This window comes from Centruroides vittatus, unplaced genomic scaffold (assembly GCF_030686945.1).
Source record: "Centruroides vittatus isolate TY-2023 unplaced genomic scaffold, ASM3068694v2 contig_824, whole genome shotgun sequence".
Classification (NCBI taxonomy): Eukaryota; Metazoa; Arthropoda; class Arachnida; order Scorpiones; family Buthidae; genus Centruroides; species Centruroides vittatus.
In genome coordinates, this window is record NW_027122537.1 from 1303124 (window position 1) to 1326843 (window position 23720).

Below are 23720 nucleotides of genomic sequence, written 5' to 3' on the forward strand. Positions count from 1 at the left end.
TTTTATTAAATTCAATACATAATATTTTCTTCAAAAGTTTTTTTTTTACAAATTGTAAATTTGTGTTGTATGTCAAAACCATTTCAAAGTTAACATGAAATAAAACATTGAGAAAGAGTCAAATCAGAACTGTTTAGACCACATTTGGCCTGAATTACATGAAGAAGTCGACTTTGCATACTGTTAAATTAATTTATCAATGATATCCTGTCCAATTTCTGACCAAACCTTTATCATAATACAAAGAAGAATTATTTAAGATTTTCTATGGCTAAGGGGAATATAGCTGTCTAATTCGTCCCATAGGTGTTATATTAAATTTAAGTCTGGTGGCTGCAGTGGCCATTCAAAAACTTTGAAATCATTTTTATTGAAATATTTTCTGAGAAGCAATGCTGTATGTTTGGGATCATTGTCTTGTTGAAAGACATATTCACTTTCATCCCCATTTTTCTTGCTGATGCCACTAAATTGTCTTCGAGTATCTGTTTTTAATCTACTGCTTTCATGTGAACATGAATTTGAACAATATTGCCCATTCCAAACCCTGAAATATACCCCCAAACCATTATACAAGGTGAGTGTTTTATTGTTCATACAGTTTTATTTTTATCAAATACAGTGGTGCTTCATATAACGTACTTAATCCGTTTCAGGTGCACGTCCGTTATACGAAACGTATTTTCCCATAGAAATACCTGTTAAAACATCTAATTCATTCTGCAGCATAAAATAACCATACTGTATCATAAAAAAAATGAAAATGGAGCAGTCACCAATTATGCTGGGTAATCAGATGTGAGGAGGAGGTGAAGGAACACTTTCGTCACACACTTTTTACACATTGCAGCAGGTCTCTTTTTATTGTTTTTTAATCAGAGTCAGATTCAGGAGAGGCTACCGGGGCTTGCAGGGTCAACTCCTCTTGTTCCATCCTTTGTTTTTTGGCAGCTGGCTTCTTGAAAAACATATCCAAGGTGGTCTGTTTCTCTCTCTTCTTCAGCACCTGTTTTCCAAAATACCTACATCAAGAAGTTATTCTGAGAAGCCAAGAAGGGTAAAACATCTAAAAATAGTTGATTGTCAATCGCAACGGCAAGAGTGGAAAAATCATTCGCACTTGATCGCAGAAAGTCCATTGCTTGAGTCACATAATGGTCAAACAAAGTCCGTTGTTTGCAGCGTCCGTTATTCAAGGCGTATGTTATACGAGACACCACTGTACTTGATTTTTCTTTCCCCAAACAAATTTTTGTCATTTAGCATCCTCCAACTCTCATTTTGACTCATCACTCCAAATAACATGCTTCCAAAACTTTAGCTTTTGCCAAAAAATTTGTGGACAAGCCCTTAGTCTTTTCTTCTGATTAACTGCGGAGATCATTGGTTTTCTACGAGCCACTCTTCCATGGAGACCCTTTTTATTTAGTCTTCTCTTAATAGTTGAAACACTGGCTACAAGAGTAAGCTGTTCTTTTATTTCTTTAGCTGTTATAAAAAAAGGTTTTGGTGGCCCCATGGTAAATCATTGCATCTTCTCTTGATGTTGTAGCCTTAGAGCAGTGTCCTTGTGGTAAATTTCTCACTGTATTGTTATCTAAATATTTGACCATTATTTTCCCAACACCTTCTCGTGATATTTGATGCTTTTTTGCAATAATAGCAAGAGAACTGCCATTTTGATGCTCATATACAATCTGCACTCTTTCTTGGAGATTCAGTTCTCTCTTCTTTGGCATACTTTATTATTGACAATTCTGGAATTAAATTTTGTGTTATACTCAAATTCAAATTAATTTCTTACTGTACAATGTTTTCTTTGCTGTCAACTTTCAATTGATATAACAATACTTCACTTGTTGCTCTTCAATTGTTTATTGGTGAAACAAACAAACAAATCAGTTATCTATTGTTTTATGCAAATTAGCAAGGTTATTGCAATATGCAAAGTAGTTAACAGACCAAAAATGCATTTTTTTTCCTTAAAATGTTAAAAAAAAACAATTTTTTCAGTTGTCAACTTTGAAATGATCTTGATTGTAAATGCTATTCAACATTTAACTGTTAAACACACACTCACACATTTTGTGTATGTAATCTTCATGCTTTATTTTATTATTATTATTTATTTTTCAAAATATTTTCATTGATACATTAAGAAACTAATTTATTTTATCAAAATCATCAGTTCTTATTGGACATTTTCCTCAAGATAAAAAAGTTTATAACAATAGGATTCTTTTTTGAAACTTCCAATACATCTGAGTTATATAAACACCTTTCCATTCGATTTATAATAATTAATTTAATCTTCAAAATAACTGGAGTAAAAGGTAGTACAATGGCATTCAGACTTAAGATATGATAGTAAAAATAGCATAAAAAACACACACACACTGCATTCAATCCTGCAAGTTAGGCTATCTAAAACAAATAGTAAAATTTGTGATATGTTTAGATTGGAATCCATTCTACTGATAGAAGCCGGGTTTACTTTAATTATAACAACATATATTTTTAAATTCTTTAAAAATACTTCTTACTGAACAAAACACTAGGTTCCACATTCCTTGTATTTTTCTGGAAGCAACATTTGATTGGATTAAATTTTAAAAACAGATAAAGTTTATTGTTTTATTATATCTGAATTATTTAAGGACAACAATGAAAATTAATTTACCAAACAGATGATGCTATGTTTATACATTATATGTAATAGTTATTGTATTTACACATTATGGCTAATTGAACATGCATTTTAGCATTAATCATATATTTCAACTGATATGATGATCAATATTTTTAATATGAAATCAATGACTAAAGCAAAAATATTCAGATTCTAACGCAACAACCTAGTCAGATAACAATAAGCATAATAAGTATTAAGCAAGAATAATATATTTTTTTTATCCATAAAATTCCATCACAATGTAATTTTAACTATTTTAGTTCCTATATTAAATAGATAAAATATAATGCCAAAAAGTCTGATATTAAGCAAGTTTTCTTAAGTATTTTCATTATATTCAGCCCAATTTTGTTATAAAGTTATAAACTAAGTTTAAACTATTTTTTGAGAACTATTTTGAATATATTACTTGACTTGTTATTTAACACTTAAATTATCCAGATACCTTAAAAATTTCAGTTTAAAGAGAATATATAATGTTTTTTTTATCTGTTTTGATTTTATAATAAAATGAAATATTTAAAACAGATCAAATTCATAAATAAATTATTTTTAAAATTTTTAATTATCTATACAGCAAATTACAAAATATTTGAAAAATCACATTGATTCCAATATCTATAATAAAGAATGAAAAACTTATTTCAGAAAATCATCATCATTTATAAAAATATTAAGTTACATGAAAATGATAATTTGAATATTCTTTGATCAGAATTGTAAATTATTTTAAAAATAAATATGCATAATCAATTTTTTCCTTCAAATTTCAAATGTATATTGTATATAAATGTATGTGTATATGCTTTTTTTTTTGTAAAAGAATTTCTTTAGATCATTTATAGTTAGATAAAGGTGTATTTTTTTTCCAGAAAAGTCATTCATATATAAAATTGCATCTCATTATTTTAAGGTACCTTTAATTTTCAACGAAGATCTGGTGTTTCTTGCATTGATTTTTTTATCCGCAATAGTATAGTGGTATACCACTGATCCAATCTGGATATTGAATCGTAATCTTTCACTGCATCTGTAAATCCATCTAGATCTTGTTCTTCCAATTTCTGTATGAGTGTCTAATAAAATTTTAAAAATGGAAGTTTAATTTACACATTAGTAAAAAACTAAGTATGTAATAAGAATATTTTTATACCGTTAACAATTTGCATTCTCTGGAATCAATAAATGAAGGGCACATCTCCTTATATTTATTAAGAGCGTGCTGTTAAATAAAAATATAAAATTGATATTTTATTAATTTTAAAACTGAATTTATAATGAATGCTATACACAATATTCAGTTTGAAAACAAAACAAGTATAGCTGACCCTCATAGTTACAAATAGTCATGATACTAAAAATCTGCGTGTTAAAAATAATTTGTTACATCAAGTCACATCATCATTTGCATTAAAAAAATTATAATAAAAGATTAGAAAATACATATATTTGGTTTTACAAATATTTATTATTAGCCAAAGTATGGTAAACATTTAACTGCTATTTCTACTTAAATTTTTGCCATTTGCACCTGTTTTCAATATGCTCAAAACTGGTTACTTGCACAATTTCTGGATTCTTTAATTGTTAATAATGTACTTTTCACAAGCCCCTATTTTGTTGCCATTTCTGCATTTTATAATTTGACATCCATTCTGTTCAGCATTTCTAACATTTTATTCCAAACTCATTTGACGAATTTTACAATTCATTCTAAAATGTAAGATAAAACAAGTCCTGTGATATAAATCTTAAATTATGTACAGAATATATTGCAATCAACATTGCAAAATGACTTTTAAGAAAAATTGTAAATGTTTTTTAATAGTAGTAAATTCACTCGAAAAGCAGACTGACATTAAAAAGAATAATCAAAACAAAAAGTTGTGCACTTTGAGTTTGGCAAGAAACTAAATTCAGCTAGAATGTATTATTACCAATGGCACTTACATCAAACCAAAACTTCTGAGGTAAAACTTGTTTTGTTATAAATTAATGCCTCAACCTACTCTAAGTCTTCTGATTAGAATTTTGTAGATTAAACAGTAAACCAAAAATTTATTATTAGTTTGTACATGTACATTTTGAAATAAAAATTTTCAAAATGCAAATCATCCTGTATGTTATTTATAAAAAAAAAAATCCTATTTAGAATATTTTATAATCAATCTGATCCAGATTATGTTACAACATTGTTTCTAGTTCAATAGATCCTACTGTATTGACTTTGCTCCAAATTAGAAATTACTTATTATTATTGTTGTAAAAATAAGTTAATGGGTCTTAGGTTAATTTATCGTGCAATAACTTGCTCAGGAATTTAATTAGTTAACAATTAGTGTTCTTTTATATTTCTCATTTTAATAATAATCATAAGAAAAGAATGTTAAGTAAAAAAATTTTTCACAGTAACTACAGAAGTCAGACAAAATTAAAAATAATACAGTAAGACCTTGCTTAACACTGTTTTGGTATTACGCGGTAGTATTGGAATTACCTGAGATCGCACGCAGTGTTGGGATCAAGGCGTAATATCAAATTTTAAAGCTTATTATCTGCGGCGGACATTCCGACAACTGATTGATAAAACAGATGGAGCAGATAAACAATCCATTAGAGATTTTTGGAAAAACTAGAATATCATGGATGCTGTAGACAACATCAATCTTTCCTGGAATGAGGTGACCGAGAAATGTTTTGAAAGGAGTATGGAAGAATGTATGGCCGGAGCTAAGCAAGGATGTTGACACAAGAGAATCCATTGTTGATGTCGACGAAATTGTCAAGCTAGCTAATGAAACAGGGTTGGATAATATAAATGTGCAGGATATTGAAGAATTATTGCAAGTTACAACTGGAGAAAGTTTTTCCAGCGACGATCTTAAAGAATTAGTAGAACAACAGGTGCATGAAGATGACGAAATTAGCATTTCTGAAGATGAGGAACAAAAGGAACTTTCAACAGATTTTCTAAAAAAAAGTTTAGCCAGTATAACGGAAATAATGGATCAGTTTATACAAAATGATTTCAATTTTGATAGAAGTTCAAAGGCAAGACGAAGTGTCATGGATGCGATGTCTTGCTATCGACAACTGCTTGCTGAACGAAACAGGAAAAGGCAAACGACGTTAGATGACTTCTTCACAAAGAAACAAAAGATGTCAAATGAGGAAGAACCTTCCTCATCACAAACATAACTTCTTTACTCAAACTTTTTTTTTATTTTCATGAATGTTTTATGAATAAATTTCGATATTAGCAATAAATAAGTCTATAATTAATGTAATAAAAAAGTATTTAGCAATAAATGTTACAAAATCAAACAAAAAAAAACTGATAAATTTTCCTACTCTCTGTTCTGTTTCACGTATACCGCTTATTTACATGTTAAGATGACTCCATTTAATGCTGTTTTGTTTAGCACACTGTCATCTAGGAACGCATCCCCCGCGTTAAGCGGGGTCTTACTGTAATTGCTAAGTTCAAATTAATTCTGATTAAAGAAAATAATACTATAGAATTCCAGAATATATCAATAATAAAGCAGGTAAACATTTCAAATAATTTTAAATAATACCTGTGCATTTAATAAATCAACACACAAATGACATAAGCAGGCACGAAATAAATACTCTTTTGCACTGTATTTCAATAATGGACTTTCTAGTGAACTGCTGGCAACCTGAAAATTCAAAAATATCATATACATACATATTTGATAACATAAAATTGTAAATTATTTTTAAATTACCTGTTCATAAATTTCAATAGCCTTTTCATACTGTTCTAATTGAGCAGCATACTTAGCCACATTTAATAAACACTTATTTGCAGAACTGTAATGATTTTAAAAATTTTTATAAACTTAAATTATCATAAATATTTTATACTGTTATGCTTAGGGTCTTAAGTAAACAAGAGATTTCAGAGTATAAATTATATAAAATCTTAAAATTATAATTCAAGATTAATTCATTATAAATTCCAAACAGAAATACAAGTTACTTTATCAAAAGCTTGTGATAATCATTTAACACAGAAATTTAGATTTAAAATTTTCCTATTAATTAAACAATAAAAGTTACCCTTTCTCCAAACTTATAAAGCATCTTTTCCCATGGCTGCCACTGCATTTTGCAGTGGCACTAGTAAAATATAAACAATATGGCTATGAATAGAAGATAATGCATGTGGATATCTTTTAAATTTTATTTTAAACAATGGTTCAATATTACTCTGTGCTCCAGTGCAAATATAAATAGGGAGATTATTATAATGAACAGAAAATTCTCTTTTACAAGCTTTTAGTAGAAAGCAAATTAAGAAAAGTATGAGTTTTGAAGTTAAAGATTGGAAAGAAGGTATAACAAGATGATTGTCTGCTCAGCAGTTGAATAAAAAGTTTCTCAGTTTAAGCTTTGACTTATTTGTCCTACTGTATATAAATGACACTTTAAAAAAGATATTACAGTGCTTTAGTTTTATTTCTATTTTCATCATTATTTAAAAATTTTAGTAATTCACAAACCTACTTCCAGCTTTTTATAAAGAAATGTTACTTTTATTCGAGCAGGTTTTTTACATTTTTTTTACAAAGGTAATATTGAAAGCTAAATGTGTGAAGCAGGTTGATTAATTTTTCAATAAATTCCACAACCTTATTTATTTTGATGATAGCAATTTATGTATCAAAACTTGAAAAGACAAAGGTAACATTCCTACATACCTAGAATGACATTTGAATTTAAGCATAATACTTGTGTTTCTTTGTAAGACAGTCTAATTAACAATAATTAACAAATTTTATTACATAGGATCAGGTTTACATGAATTCTTTATAATTCATCATATTAAGTAAAGTTACTTAACAGTTAAATAGATACCTTTTATTTTTGGAGATTTAAGTAGCTTGTTTAGTTAAGATTTACCCTAACAGACTTGCACCAGGTCTCCATAGACCTGATGTATTTTCAATTTAAAAATTTTTTATTTTCTACTTTTCTCAGGAGACAGACATTTTGTAATCTTCTATTGGGGAGATGAGTTATTGTTTAGTGCTATTATCATCTCAGTACTAGAGATGTAAACGTGTTCATACACGTGTTGACCAAAGATGAGTTATGTTACCCTTTGCATGTCATTATGTGATATTTGACTCAAAAAAATTTTATTAGATGAATTAGGTACAAGATTTAGTTATCAGTAATAATTCAAAAACATTTTCATAAATAATTTAAGAATGTTTATCACCTTTGTTTTTTCACCAAAGTGATGTTTCCTTTTCTTATATTACAATTTTCAAAGTTGTTTAATTCACATTTACTTTTACTGTAATGAAGAAAAATATGTTTCTTCTTTGAAATGAAATAATTTATTGATTTTATATCCCATTAATAAACCAATTTTAAACAAATTCAATTTTCAGATCATATATGCCCCAAAGTGAGTTCCACTGGAAAATAATTCAGTTGAGTCCACAAGAGTTAAGTAAATACCTACTTAATTTTTACTAAACCAGGCAATAAGGTAGTTACTTAAATAGCAAACCAAGCCTTTAGATTAATAAGAGACCAACAAATGAAAATTGATAAACCATTTAAGACCATTTTCATTGCCAGAACAGGTAAAAAGTAAAAAATTGTTATATCCATTTGTTACCAATTATCTAGGAGATAAATGTGTAATTCAATTCTCTATTGTAGTTTTAGTAAATGAAAGACTAACAAACTTATGGATTACTATATTGGCTGCCGACAAGATTCACTTGCATCAAGCAGCCATTGATAACTTATTAAGATAAGTAAAAATTATTATGAATGTCATTTGTCAAATGGCAATATGCAAAATCTGTGACAGAAAGCTTAAAATAATTAAATAAAAAATATAGCCCAAAATAGGAGCACCAGCGACAACAGGTGGCTTTACTTCATGGAGAATTATGGTATGCATCACATGCTTGCTTCAGTTAATATCTTAATTTTCTAGGCTTATATGCTATGGTAACTACAAAAAACCTTACACATTATAATATTTATTCTTATCTTTAGTATAGTCTTAAAAAGTTTTATCCACAATTTCATAAACAAGCAAATTTTAACTTCAACAAAATACTGTTATTTGAATAGCATCAACAGATAAACAATCCCTCTTTTCAATGTTCCTACTTTACTCACTAGGCAGCATTAGTGCTTCCTGTAGGTGACAATAGAATTAGTTATTTAATTCATAAGTAGGGTTTGGAATTTTGGACTAAACCTTTACTCCCAGCTAGGCAGCTTAATTTCATAACAGAAGCATCAAACACAAGGCAAGGGTCCTTCAAAACACTTTCAAAGTGTATAAAATTGGCTAATTTTGAATATTTTTGCTTTTTGTTCACTAATTTCAAAAATAAACTCTCAAAATCTTAAATTTTATGCTATGATTGGTTAGAAAAAAATTCTATTAATGTTAATTATAAAAAACAATATTACATGACCCCAACACACAAATTATTCCTGTAGTTAGGCCTATATTTGTGTTGCTGAGTAAAGTATTGAGACTATGGGGAGGGAGTTGTCATTAAGAGCACTATTATAGAAATGGATAGAAGAAGTACATGAAGGGCTGTAGAGAAAATGAAATGTTTCTCAACTGATAAAAAGATAATTTTTTGTAAAGCTTATTCACAAAAGGATCTGAATATCTATTTATTTACAAATAATGTAGTTATTCACATTAGAAGAGGTTAATGTCCAAATCTCAATATTTAACCTCATTTTAAGGGTATTTTAACAAAAATCAATGTTATTGTACATTCAGAAAATGATAACAACTTTGTAAGCTAATAAAGCCATTCAAGTGTTATCCAAAAAATGAATTTCAGAACTGCTTCTAATCATAGTATTACCATGGCAAAAATGTATGACAGCAAAGGATCATTTATTTCAAAGTAATTGTTTTATAATTCATTGTCTACTCTCATAATAAAACTATTGTTATATATTTTTTGGCTTTTATATATACATACACAAATATATAAAGATTTAGATACAGGTAAGATTATACAATATCAATACTGAATTAGTTAAAACAAATGTAATAATTAGTTACCTATTAGATTCTTCTCCACGAAAATAATCTGCAGCCTGTTCATAATGACAAATAGCCTAAAAATAATAAATATCATAAATGACAGGATTATATTATCAGAATATATTCAAACAACTGTTTAATGATAAAAAAAATCAATTTGACCACTAGTAAACTTTATGAATGTGTCATGCAGTATGAGTGCAAAACTTGATTTTTTTTCATTCACAGATAATACATTCATACAAAAATGTGTATAGATTCCACATCAACACCAATATCGGCCATTATACAGATCGATAAAATGACCATTAGCAGTCAATTTGACCATTTCATTTTTCTTAACTTAGAGTTAAGGGCATTATTCACTGTTGACATATCAAAATTTAAAGTGCTAGTGAAGTGTATTTTGTAAATATTTACTATATCCAACTATTGATATGTTTGTGCATGCTTTCCTTCTGTAATTCAATCTATAATAATCCCTTGTTATAATTTATAATAAACTTTGCTCTCCCTCTAGCAATTATTGGCAGAGAATGAAAACATGGAGTAGGGTAATATACAAGAAATCCTTCTTAATTCAAACTCAGAAAGTTCAAAATCCTATTAGTTTGAAATAAGGCTACTTTGAAATTCAAAGTGTAAATTCTGTTTGAACTGTGATATATATATATGTTAACTCCTCATACATTTAGATCAAAGTTTACATGCCTCCATACTTTAAAAAGAAAGACTACAAACAACTCTAATCTGGTCAACATGGCTTTGCTTTTTACATCAACACATTTTTGGGTGTCTCCTTACCCACTGACTACCCTTTTTCTCTTATCTCATAAAATATGGTTGGGTTTCAATTAACTATATATGAACTTCTGGTTTGCATTTGAAGGTCACATTATTTCAATTCAAAAATTTTCCCCTGAAAGGCATAGATGACATAGCTGGAATAGATATATAGATGACAGGCACAGATTATGTAGATGACAGGCACAACTCTGTCGCTAACAGGAAAAGTATGATGTACAGGCACAAGACACTACTAATTTGAGGTAGAGAGCATATATTTTTAAATAAAATAAAAATATGATTAACCTATCTGATGTTCAAATTCTTCTCTGTTGCCTGTGACGCCATGTTGAAATTTTGTTGATGTTAAGTCTAACGAAAAATACACATTTTAAAAAAGTAATCGTGGCTATTTTATCATCCAAAATTATTATTATTTTTTTAAGTTTTCACAAACAAAACAGATATATTAATATATATAAAAACCAAAAGAAAATTATATTTTGGAAGTTAGTTTTAATATAAAAATTATAACGACTAGCAACATCTAGTTCCAAAAACATCAGTTCCAAAAATATACCGATACCATAATAAGATATCTCGGGTCAACCAGTTGAGGTCAGAGGTCACGACCTGAGATATGTCGGGAATAACATGGGATAGGTTAAAAATTGCAGCCTGGCATTGTGACAATGTCACAATAAATAATTGCTTGTTTTATGTAATAAGATTGTACAGATTCATAGATTAATTTTTTTTTTCATTCCTAAACAATATTTGTCTAGAAAACAGTGGCTTATATATTATCTAAGATCTGCAAATTCTTATCTTTTTTACAGAAAATTTTTCAAGTAAATTAAATAATTATAAATTGGTTATTATTAGTTTTTTAAAACTGTGTTACAAATGAAAATATTTAACTTATACATTTTCAGCCTTCTGAATTCTTATAAACTATACAATTGATATAAAATTCTATAAGTTGATTATAACTAAAGATAACTTTTTTCATTGTTTTTGTAAAATTTCATTTGCATTTTATGAAATTAATTCTATGAAATGTTTTAATGATTAAGCATACTGCATAAATAAAAATAAAACAAAGTTTTAATGAACACTTCATAAATATATTTATAAAGTACTATTCTTTATATTTATATCTAATAAATAATTTTATACTAGTGATAGTAATTATAGACGAAAAGTCTTTGTTTTTCTTTTAAATGACAATAACAAGAAATTACTTTCAATTGAATAGAATCATTTAAGTTTGCATTTATTAACAAAATTCTATTTAGGTTTACTTAGGTAAGTAGAAATCAAATATTGTTTAAAAAATATTTAAAATTTTTTAAACTGAAACAGTATTTTTAAATATATTTTTTCATTGTTTTTGTCACAGTGAATTTCAACAAACAAACAAGTAAATAAATATACCTTTTCAATATCAGATAAATCCAATTCATATATTTCAGCAATAGTATTGTGATGCTTGGCAGCAATTGTAAATCTCCCCTTAAATAATTTTAATAAACAATAGCATATTTAAAAAATAATAATAAATTATCATCATCATCAAATTTCTAAAATAATAAAAATTAATTATAGTTACCATATCAGTATAGATTTCAATGGCTTTTAGAAAACAACTTATTGCCTCTGAAAAAAAGACAATTAAAAAGCTAATTATGCAATATGGGAAACAATTATGCTAAATCTATATAGTTCTTAAATATAAGATTAATACAGTGTATTTATGAAAAACAAAATTATGCAAGATAATTCAAGAATATGATATTCAATGAAAACTTAGCACTTACTTTCTATCTGAGTATCATCAATATCTCTAGAATTCAAATTTTTGTGCAGTATTGTAAAACAAATTCTGGATCATCTTGATATTTTTAATTGTTGTAATATGAATACAGAGTTATCAGAACTCTAACTCTTAGATACCTTGTTAAACAAACTCCATGTAAAGTCCAAAAACATTAAATTGGCCAATAAACAATGCATTCTACAATGCTGCACACAAATTTGAGTCTTGAAGAAAAACTGACTGCTCATGAAGAAAATTGGATTTATTTTTACTAAACATAGGCCTTTACTTGAATGTGTTTTAGATCATAATTATTTTATATGCAATGGCAATGTTTCTCTACAAATAAAAGGTATCTTTATGGGCACTTGTGTTGGTTCAAAACTAGCTGAACTATGCACGATAAAAACCAATGATATAATTAAAAATCTTTGCAGTAAAAATATTTAAAAATAGATACATTGATGACTTCTTTGTTATTTACAATAATGACTTAATAAATCCTCAAACAACACTTGACTGTGTCAATAACATCCAAAATAACATTCTTTGACACTGAAAAAAAATAAAGGCATTTTAAACTTTTTAAGTGTTATAATTCAACGATTTCACAATTTCACAACTTTTAGAAAATGCATTACACCTTGTGTTGCTAGAACAGTCATGAATTTCTACTCCAGTGCTTTTATGTATTGTATATTCAAAGAACATATTAATGTATACATTAACAAAATTAAATTACATACAAGCAATATTGTAGACCAGCATAGAGAAATTGAACATATATAGTGCACTTTCCAATTAAATGGCTATCCTAATAGAATAATCAATAAATGGTTTAATAACAACACTGCAAAACACAACTAATTTACATTTGAATGATAATGTAATCAAGTTAATAACTTGATTACATTACCACCATTTTTGAAAAAATACAAAAATTATTGAAACCATGTGGTAACATTGTTATTGTTTAATGTAGGAGCAAAGGCAATATCTTTTAAAAACTAAAGAATAATAATAAAAAAAAAATATTAAATAATAATTTGGTTTATAAGTTTGCTTGTAGTTGTCAACCAAAGTATTATTATGTAGGTGAGACTGATAGAACATTAAAAACTAAAATCAGAGAACATTTACAAGCAGTAAAGTATAATTATTCCAACTATGTAGTTGCCACACACACTGCAATCAAGAAGGTTGCGAGTTCTCACCCAACAGTGTTAAAATTCTTAAGGAAAAAAAAATCATCATCAAAAGAAAACTTTTCAAACATTTAGATATTATTAAAATTAATGAAAACAGAATGAATTTGAATACAGAACTTGTCATTAGTGAGATCTGAAAACCATTATTACAAAAATGAGAAGAGTATATTATATGCACTTCCACCAATTCCCATGGTTTAATAAGACAGTAAAACCTCACTAAGTGGGACACCTGTGATGAGGATCCAAAGTGTCCAAGTTAGTGGGGATGTCCAGGTTAGAGCTGACCATTCCTGCAAACATTTACACACCTACAAGTATATCACATTTACTGAACTTCTGTTTTGCTAAATATAATGAAAGAATGTTATCACAAAATTTAATGACTGAAAATGCATATTAATATAGTGCTGTACATGTTGCATAGTTCAATATAATATCATTAAACCAGCTTGTAAGTATTAGTTGTAATGTAAATTTTAAATAATGTAGTTGAGTACATTATTTAAGATCAAATTAACATCTAAAAAAAACAATCTGCTTTAAATCTGCAATAAATAGAGAAATACTTAAAGATATTCATTTGTACAGTAAACATGTGTTTACTTTTTGCCAAAGAATTCTGTTACATGGGACTTATGAAAATGGTGTGTCAGTCTGGACTTTGTCAGTTTCTTTTATATTTCTCCCCAAATCTCAAATACTAGGTTGACAATGTGCAAATGCATAATGTTCAAGTTCTGCAATATGTATGAGGGCAGACTGATAGTTTTATGCTTTCTGTTCCACTACTACTGATTCCACTTAAGCTGATGCATCATTTGATGTAACATCATTTCCACATGTTTTTGCAATAATATTTTTGAGAATACTCTCTGAATCATCACTGGAACATTCATGAACTTCTAATACATCATCAAAATATCTGATTTTCAGATTTTAAAGGTTAAGTGACTTAAGTGATCTTGGGACCTATTCTGAGTTGTATCGTTAAGCTAAAAACCTAAAAGCTAAAAATATGATAAAAACCAGTTTCTATCGGAACCACATAATTGGCATTTAATCAACTGTGAAAATGCTATTCTGAGCCATATGTTTTGTTCTTGGTTCCAATAGCCATGTGCAATGACTAAGCTTTTCTTATTGATCACTCTCAAGGTGCCGTTAGGAACGTAATGAAAGTAAAAAAAACATGGCAACTTTAGATGTAAGGATATTATTTCACAAGCAATTGGAGATAAAGAAAATTAGCATTGGATGTCCTGAATCTAGGTTTTTTGTCTTTGAGATGTTGCTTTTCAGCTGATTGATATATACTTTAAAGAACTTTGTTGTCTTTTGAAGCCATTACTATTACATTTATGCAATGAATTACAAGAAAAGCTAGAGCCAGGGCCAAATTTACAAGTAAGCTATGTAAGCTGTAGCTTAGGGCCTTGAGTTTAAAGAAGCTCAAAAATTTCTACAAAAAAGAAAATTGAAGTCAAATTTTGTAATAATTTGTTTTTTACAAACCAACAAAATATACTGTGCTTTACTTTTTATTTTGTGTAGTATTTAATTATATTATTAACCAATATTGTTTATATTATATTTCTAGTGATTTTTTCTTTTGAATATAAAATTTATTTGATTTTTATACGTAGCTTTTCTTATCTTTTAATAGCTTTTTTTCCATTGAAAAGTGACGAAAACAAAATTTTTAGTGTTTTCCTTTTTGAATCATACCTTATTTTCTAATATGTTGCAAATACATTTTTAACAATAAAACATTTATGATTAAAATTAATATGTTTATGTTAATTTTCTTTTTTGTATGAACGACTTCTAAAATTGTAAAGGGTTGGTAAGGGGCCTCACACAGTTTCAAGGGCCTCAAAAATGATTAAATTTGACCCTAGCTAGACCTGAAGTGTTTTAACTAATATCTCAAACTGACAAGTTGTAGTTCACTGGCTGCATTATCCCTTCTTTGATAACATTTTAACAAAAAATTAGGCTACAAAATACTAAAAACACTGTCTTCACTTGGAAAACAATGGGTTGCAGTCACATGGAAAAAATACAATGTTTAACTAAACTGTGATTGGTTAAAGCGTAACAGCTACCGATAGCATAGAACCCAGAAGCATCTCAAGCAAACCCCACTTAACGTGGAGCACAGAATAGCAATTTGTCTAATGTTCGTTAATTGCCTTTCGTTAAAGAGACTTATTGAATGTCCCACGAATAGCTCTCCTTGTACTGTAATAACCTGTATACTTTCTATAATGCAATGTTCTGGGGGCGTATCCCGACTGCCGATGCTGCTAGTAACTTTTGTTAAGCACTTCACTTGTGACTATAAGCCTGAAGTTACTAATTTGATAACATGCCGATTTTATTACTAAAGATAATGCAATGTTCTTTGAGTAAACAACTACATGGACACCATGATTTTACTCTTGAACTCCTTTTCTTCCAAATCACTTCCTTTTACAATAACAAAACTAGCATCCATTCTTGGGAACAATGAGAAGTTTTTGCAATTTTGTTCTCAATTGCATCCAAATACAGGTATCCCTCATACAACACACCATTTCTACAAAACAGTTTTGCTCTAGCACAGTTTGAAAATTGGGGAAATGCTCCATAGAAACATCACAATTTTTAAGGGCAAACACCATCATTTGATATTTTTTATTCAAGCAAGCATGCATGTTGTCTCATATGTCCCATGGATTTTAGAATACTAGGGGTGCCGGGATGTCCCCTAGTGGGCATTCTAGCAGCAGCGGTGTCATTCCATGGTATAAATAATAAATTCATATCAATAATAAAATCTTATTACAAATAAAAATATATATAGATACTTATAAATACTATAATAATACGTGATATATATAGATACTTGCAACATGGCAGCCGATGGTTTTTTTTTGTTTTGTTTATTGAGAACTACCCATTTTTGGTTTCTTAATATTTCATTATGTTATTCATTATTCATTATAATATTTGTTTAATAATAAATTCTTATTACAAATAACAATAATAATATAGTGAATTTATTGTTAATTTAAATAATAGCTAGGGACGAAATGCAAGAACACCCCTAGTGGCCATTCTAGGCATTCCATTACAGATTACAGATATACAACAGCACGATCAATGGTTTATATTATTAAACTGAAATTTTTTATGTCATTTCATGCCTTGAATCTGATTTTCTTTAATGAGAACTGATTGCACATTTTTTTCATCCTTTGTCCTAGCTTTCTATTCTAGCTTTCCTATAAACCAGGTGTCATTGACATTGGTGATAGTGGTCTAAATGAAGTCAAAGAACTGTTGCTGTGTTTAGTTTAAAAACTAAACACAGCAACTAAACACAGCATAAACTAAATTACAAGTTACTACATTAATATATTAAATTTTTAAAGATCTCTTAGGAAAATGCAAGCAAATGAAAATATCAGATTTTAAGAAATAAGTAGATAAAAATCATAATGTTGATACTTCAGATTAAGGTCAACGAAATGCTCAGATAATAATGATATTTTGCCAACAAGAAAATGTCCTCATTTAATAATGTTTAGCAGTGAATAAAAAAATTATTAATAATGTGCAATACTTTTGATTGTGGTTGTTAGTTAATTATTGAGTGCTTTAATAACCATGCTTCTCTTTATTATGAAAAGAGAATAGTATATTTTTATTAACTTTGGGAACCTAACTCCATGCTTTGTACTAGTCCATTGTTTCATGTAACACAGATTTGCATAACACAACATATTCTTGGAAGCTACCATTTTATATGAGGGATGTCTATATTCCAATCTTTAGTTGGAATCATTTTGAATTAGGCCTAGCAATAAAATTGTGTGTGTGTGTGTGTGTGTGTGTGTAAAAATGATTTTACTAACATAATGTAACTGCATGGCATTTATCTGATATAATTTAAATATAAAAAAGAAGATAATACTAAAGTCTGCCAAAATGAAAAATAATTTGCTACCATGCAAATCCATTTTACAAAAGTTTTACTATATTTAAAAAAATATACATGTTAAAAAATTATAAACATAGCATTATTATTAAAATATAATTATTTTGTAAATACAGTCGAGTCTGCATAAGTCGACACCCCAAGAGGAAGTGGAAATGTGTCGAGTTATCTGATGTGACGACTAAAGCGAAGTTGGAAAAAACCACAAAACTACAATTAATAAAATACAGTAGTGCATTATACAGTAGTATAGGCTTACAATACATTGTGTCCTCCATTTACAATTACTCTGTAGATGAAAAACTGAAAAATTCATTTAGTGTTGTTTGTTTTGAGCACTTAACTGTCTCGACTTTCTTTTTCAATGATCACGAATGCCTTGAAAACATCATCTTTGCAATTGTCACTTGTTGGCAAGTAATGTCTAAGAATTCTTAATGCCTCTAGCATGAGAAAATGCAAAATTGAATTCTGGTGTGACGTTAATGTAGATTGTATATTTTCTTTTTGTTTATCTGTTATTATTTTATACATAAAATGTTAAGGTATTTTTATTAATATATATATATATATATATATTATAATATTAATATATTATTATATTATTAAATATATGAATTATATATTATAAATAAATCGACTCCCCCTCATAAAAAAAAATGTGTTTGCACCATACGTGCGGAGTGAATTCATTTTTTCAGGAGGAGTGACAACTTATCGGAACGTGGGACAGCAAAAGTATGTCGACTTATCCAGTGGTGACGAGTTAAATAGTGTCAAGTAAACTGGAGTTTTTTAACATTAATGCTTATGTAAGTTGGCCGGGACCACAGAAAGCTGACTACTTAACCGATGGTGTCGACTTATGCAGACTCGACTGTATTAATAGATTAAAGTATTGAAAAATATAAATGAAATATTTTAAAAATGAGTTAAACTGATCAAAAATATTTTGATGAATAAGGCCGCGACTCCACTAGCCGTAAAACAGCCGTAAAACCCCTCGCCGTAAAAGCTTTTAATCACGTGACCTATTTGCGTTTGCGCTTGGATTGCGGTGGAGGTCTGGCTAGCGAAGCTTTTTACGGCGACAGTACTATTATGGTGTATACATGATATATCGATATAAAAACAAAAATTATATTCTACGAGTTTTTTCTGTACTATAATTACAAATGTAGTAAAAGTAATATCTTTACTTTCATATATTGACTTTTATTATTATATTATTAAGATAATATACAGCACTTATAAGCTAAGCTTTTTTATTATATACTCCTCTAAATTGAAGGATTTTCCTTTGGCCGTTCATATCGCGTGTTTTAGGCATCCATTATTATAATTGGGATACCTCTTGTCGTAGATACATGAATACTTTCGGATGTTTTCGATAAATCTTTCCAGATCTTCTAGAGTAGCCACGAGAGAACGTACACAAAAGCTCGTTTTCCGCTGTTTTCGCACTGTGTCACGATGACCTAGATTTCACTGACTTCTGATTGGTGGATGGTACCGGTTTATGGTTGTATTCACTTCGAAAGTTGAACACTGCTCAACTCACTTTTACGTTGGTTTTACGACCTGTTCAGGCATAAAATATCATGGTCACGTGATTAAAAGCTTTTACGGCGAGGGGTTTTACAGCCCTTTTACGGCTAGTGGAGTCGCGGCCTAAGATTACCGAAATAATAAAGAGAATATCCAATAACCAGACACTACTATAATTTACCTGATTTTACATTCAATTTTTATTTATTCTTTAATACTTTTTCAGTTTTACTCAAAAGAGGATGGTGTAAACATGATAACAATGTATCAATAAATTTACCATGTGCTTCAGATTTTCTGTAAGAATTCCCTGCATCTATGTAACAAGTTGCAGCATCATGACGACTTCCACTTTTTAAATGTAGGGCAGCAGCTTCACAAAAAGCATTTCCAGCAGCTAAAATAATTTAAAATCAATAACAATTCAATTTTAAACAATAACAACTCTTAAATTTTATCTGTACTGTTAAATTACACATATAGAATTATACAGAATATATGTAGAGATTCAATAAGTAAAAGAAAACTAAATTTCAATAGCAATGACAAATAATATGATATGAACCACTAGAGCAGTGATTTTCAAACAGGGCTTGCAACAATATTCTAGAGGTGCCACAAAATTTGGTTATATTATAACTATTACATAAAAAAACAACTACAGTAAACTTTAGTTTTCATTTTATGTAATAGAAAAATTAGGAATCATCATCATTTCATATTCACTAAGTTGTATAAAATTTAAAAAATGAAATCAAAGGTGATTGTATTAATGCAAGAAATTGCTAAATTTTTACCCTTAACATGGAAATTTTTATTGAGAAAACAGTTTGTTTGCATAAATATGTTTACATCATTAATTTTGTTATTTTTATTTTCTTTTAAGTGCTTATATATTTAAATAATATTTTATTCAATGTATTAGATACTCGATATTCTATGTGATCTGAAGATGGCTTATAAAGAAAATCAAAAATGTTTGTTTTAATCAAATACTTGTTGCAATAGTAAAGATTTTGTTGTTCTTATGATTGTTTTGTATTAAAAAATATAAAATATGAAGAAAGTCTACATTTTTTTGATAAAAATATAATAATAATTCACAAGTTTAAGGACACATTACTAATGAAATCACAACCAAATGTTCATCTCTCTTTTGTTACATTATTAAAACTATCTTAACAGAAAAATGATGTAAAAAATTGTTGTGTGTACATTAAATAATTTTGTTATTGTTGATTTTTAAAATTCATATTATGAACTATAATAGTTGGTAACAAGTAAAACATGTTTTCTTTTCTGTAATGTATTTTAATCTGATCATCAAGAATATTGTTATTAAATTAACATTAGTAGTAATTTATATTCACATATTTTAAATAATTTTTTTTACTGCATTAAAATAAATATTTGATGAAAAATATTATTTTCCAAAATAATCTTACACTTAAAACTCATTTCAATCCACAATAATATCCTCCAGATCATTAAATATTTTTTAAAATTAAAACTTTCATATTGGAAGTTCACTTTAAAATTAACCAGGATGATCACGAAATTTTTTAATTTTCTTTTTCTCAGTTATGAATGAATGCTCAATGATACTTAACTCAAAGACTTATATTCTTCTTTTGATATATCTTACTTAATAACAAAAATTAGTCAAATCCATGATTGAGAGAATTTATTCCTTTCTTAATGTAGGATAATTCTGCTAATAAATTTTTAAGTATAAAGTAACTTGAAAATGGATTTATTTCATCTTTTAAAAGTCAATTATGGTTAAAAAAATATTTACATTTTATTATGCCTAAAATATCTTCAAGAATATTTTAGAATATATATATTCTAAAATATTCTTGAAGATATTTTAGGCATAATATGTTAGAATATGTTGTATTATTTGTAGTCATAGTTGTGGGGTCAAGTGTAGGGGGAACAAGAGAAAAGAAAATTGAAGACAATAAAACAACACGTCATTTTACTTCTGGGTCCACACTCAAACTCAATCCTTTATTCTTTTTAGTGTTGCCAACCTCATTCCAAAAGGAACAAGATTACCAATGCAAATTATACAAAAATATACAGAAAATTTACAAAAATTTAAAATATGTTTTATTTATATATGAAATAAAACAGTAATAACACAAATAAAATGAAAAAAAGATTATTAAAAGAGGAGAGTAAAAGCTTGAAAACTGAATGGACTAATATATATCATCATATGATATGTAAACTACTTGCATAAAATGTTGCTTATTATTGGAAATTATATTTTTAATTCAAACTGATTTAAATGAATATCTGCTTTTGAAGTAATTGCTTCTTTTTCAACAATTGAAAATTACCAACATAAAACATTGTAATCTGCTATTTATTCCATCTTTTTACAATAGATTTATGGAAAAGCTATAAGTCATGAAAAATTATTTTTGTTGTAACTTTCAACACATCAGTATGAGGTTACTCATGTTGATATATTGAAAAGTTCAACAAAAAGCTTTAAAAATTTCTGAAACCTACATATTATACACTACAGCGAAACCCCCATTAATGGACATTCCCAAATAGCAAATATCTCTACTTAATGGACATTTTTACAATCCCCAGACCCTTCAAATAGGATATCTATTATATTCGCCTCTAATAGCAGACACTAAATAATAGACATTGCTGAATGTAACCAACCTTACAAAAATGCAATGTCCCACCTTCAATATTTTGAAAGAATTAATTATGTACAAAATAATTTTAAACAAAAACAAAGAATTGGTTCAAATACTCTTTCAGATGATGAATTTTGATCATAGACATCAAATAAAGACTGGCTTAAAATAGAAATAGAGAGGAGGACATGTTATAAAAAGTCAAACAATATTCTTTATCTGCTAGAGAAGTTTAATCTGGCTATGATGTCAATCACCATTCATGATTATACATTTTAAATGTTATTAAACTTATGTCTTATTGTTAAATTAAGCTTATGATACCAAAAAACTATAAACTTTTTCAAAGTTATTCATTCATTCGACAAGAACTGTAGTATAGTAGTAATGAAAAAGAAACTTAAGATCATAAATGATGTTGTAAATACGAAAAAACCAAATAGCTCCCCACACTTTAAAGTGGTTGGTAAATTGCTTTCGTAACACAACCTTTGAACTTTTACCAAAAGAAATGCTGTTGTGATAACCATATCTGTCATAACCAGCTTTGTGGTGGCCAAAGTATAATTTTTAATAAATTAGTTACTGAAGAAAGCAAAAATGTTCGAAAAGTTACACCTACTTGATAACTACAAAAAAGATAAATCCCTATATTGATTTTTATTAATCACTTAGATCATAAATGACATTATAAATGTAACAATTCCAAATATATTTCCCACCCATTAAATCCCCATTGAATAGCAAATCACCTTCATAACTTGACATTCGAACAAGATTTTTACAGCTAAAAAAATAAATAATATATTGTATATATATTTTAATTATATATGCAATGTACATTTTTTAGTATGTTCACATTCCTAATGCAAATTTTATGTTTTCATAATCCATTGCATTCTTCACTATATGATGACCAGGTTAAGATACAGTATAACCATCATCACATATCTCTAAATAGAGGACAAACTTCTTGATCCCAACCATGTCTGCTATTTGGAGATTATGCTGTATAAGGTATATCACATTTGGATATAAATTGTGGTCATAGATTTTGGATAATTAGAACCAAACCAATACTTACAACTGAAATCAAACCCAACGTATGTTATTAATCAAATTATACAGCCTGATTCTTATTGAGCTATATCATGGTCAAATTATTTGGTAATTTAATATTTAATTAGCTATAATAATCAAACAATACAGCCTGATAAAAATCTGGCTATGTTTTAATTATTAAAACTAATACTTTTATGTTTTATAAAATTACTATTATTATTAATAAACAACAAAACTAAAACATACAATTATTTATTGTTATATCATCACAATGCTCTCAATTTTAGAATTGTCTTGCCCATGTCTTACTTTTCTGGTTAACAATAGTCATGCCAGTCATATATCTAACTCTGTTCAGAAGAAAATTCTTGAATTGAAATAATGTGACTTCCAGTCCAAACCGGAAGTTCATATATAGTTAATTGGGTCTTCCCGCCTCTAAGCTTTCTGTAACTGGTCTTGACTTTCATCTATCTAACGCCCTTCTTGAGATTAAGGAAGGTCAGACAGACAGAGGCCAGTGGGAATACAGTAGAGAATCATTAATCCAAATCAATTGGGGACTGGGGTTGTTCAGATTAGTGATTTGTTCCGATTACCCATTATGTACAAAAAAATATATTAACCTGTCCGATGTTCAAATTTTTCTCCGTTGCATGTCGCTTCGTGTTGAATTTTCGTCGATTTTAAACCTAACGAAAATTTTTATAATAATAATCGAGGCTATCGTATCGTTAAAAATTATTTCTTCATTTTGTACAAACAAAATAAATATATTGAAGAATATAAAAACATAAAAATTATACTTAAGAAGTAAATCTAGTATCAAAAACGTTTGATTCGGCACGACACAGTCTGACTGAAAATCGTTCCGATTAC

At 28.1% G+C, this 23720-nt stretch overlaps 1 protein-coding gene across 2 annotated transcripts in view; it reads right to left on the minus strand.

Annotated features, from left to right (window-relative positions):
• Nucleotides 1–3234: 3234 nt before the first annotated feature.
• LOC136982386 (alpha-soluble NSF attachment protein-like) overlaps nucleotides 3235–23720 on the minus strand; it is a 29319-nt gene continuing 8833 nt past the window's right edge. Inside the window, exons 3-11 of one of the 2 annotated variants that reach the window (XM_067278879.1) lie at nucleotides 19394–19510; nucleotides 12166–12212; nucleotides 11991–12068; nucleotides 9786–9841; nucleotides 6445–6529; nucleotides 6271–6375; nucleotides 3846–3914; nucleotides 3610–3768; nucleotides 3235–3310 (exon numbers count right to left, since the gene is read on the minus strand). In XM_067278879.1, the coding sequence (XP_067134980.1) occupies nucleotides 3619–3768; nucleotides 3846–3914; nucleotides 6271–6375; nucleotides 6445–6529; nucleotides 9786–9841; nucleotides 11991–12068; nucleotides 12166–12212; nucleotides 19394–19510 (707 nt within the window). In that variant the 3' untranslated portion in view covers nucleotides 3235–3310; nucleotides 3610–3618. Of the gene's footprint in view, nucleotides 3769–3845; nucleotides 3915–6270; nucleotides 6376–6444; nucleotides 6530–9785; nucleotides 9842–11990; nucleotides 12069–12165; nucleotides 12213–19393; nucleotides 19511–23720 lie in introns of both variants that reach the window. The other variant, XM_067278878.1, reaches the window with a different exon arrangement.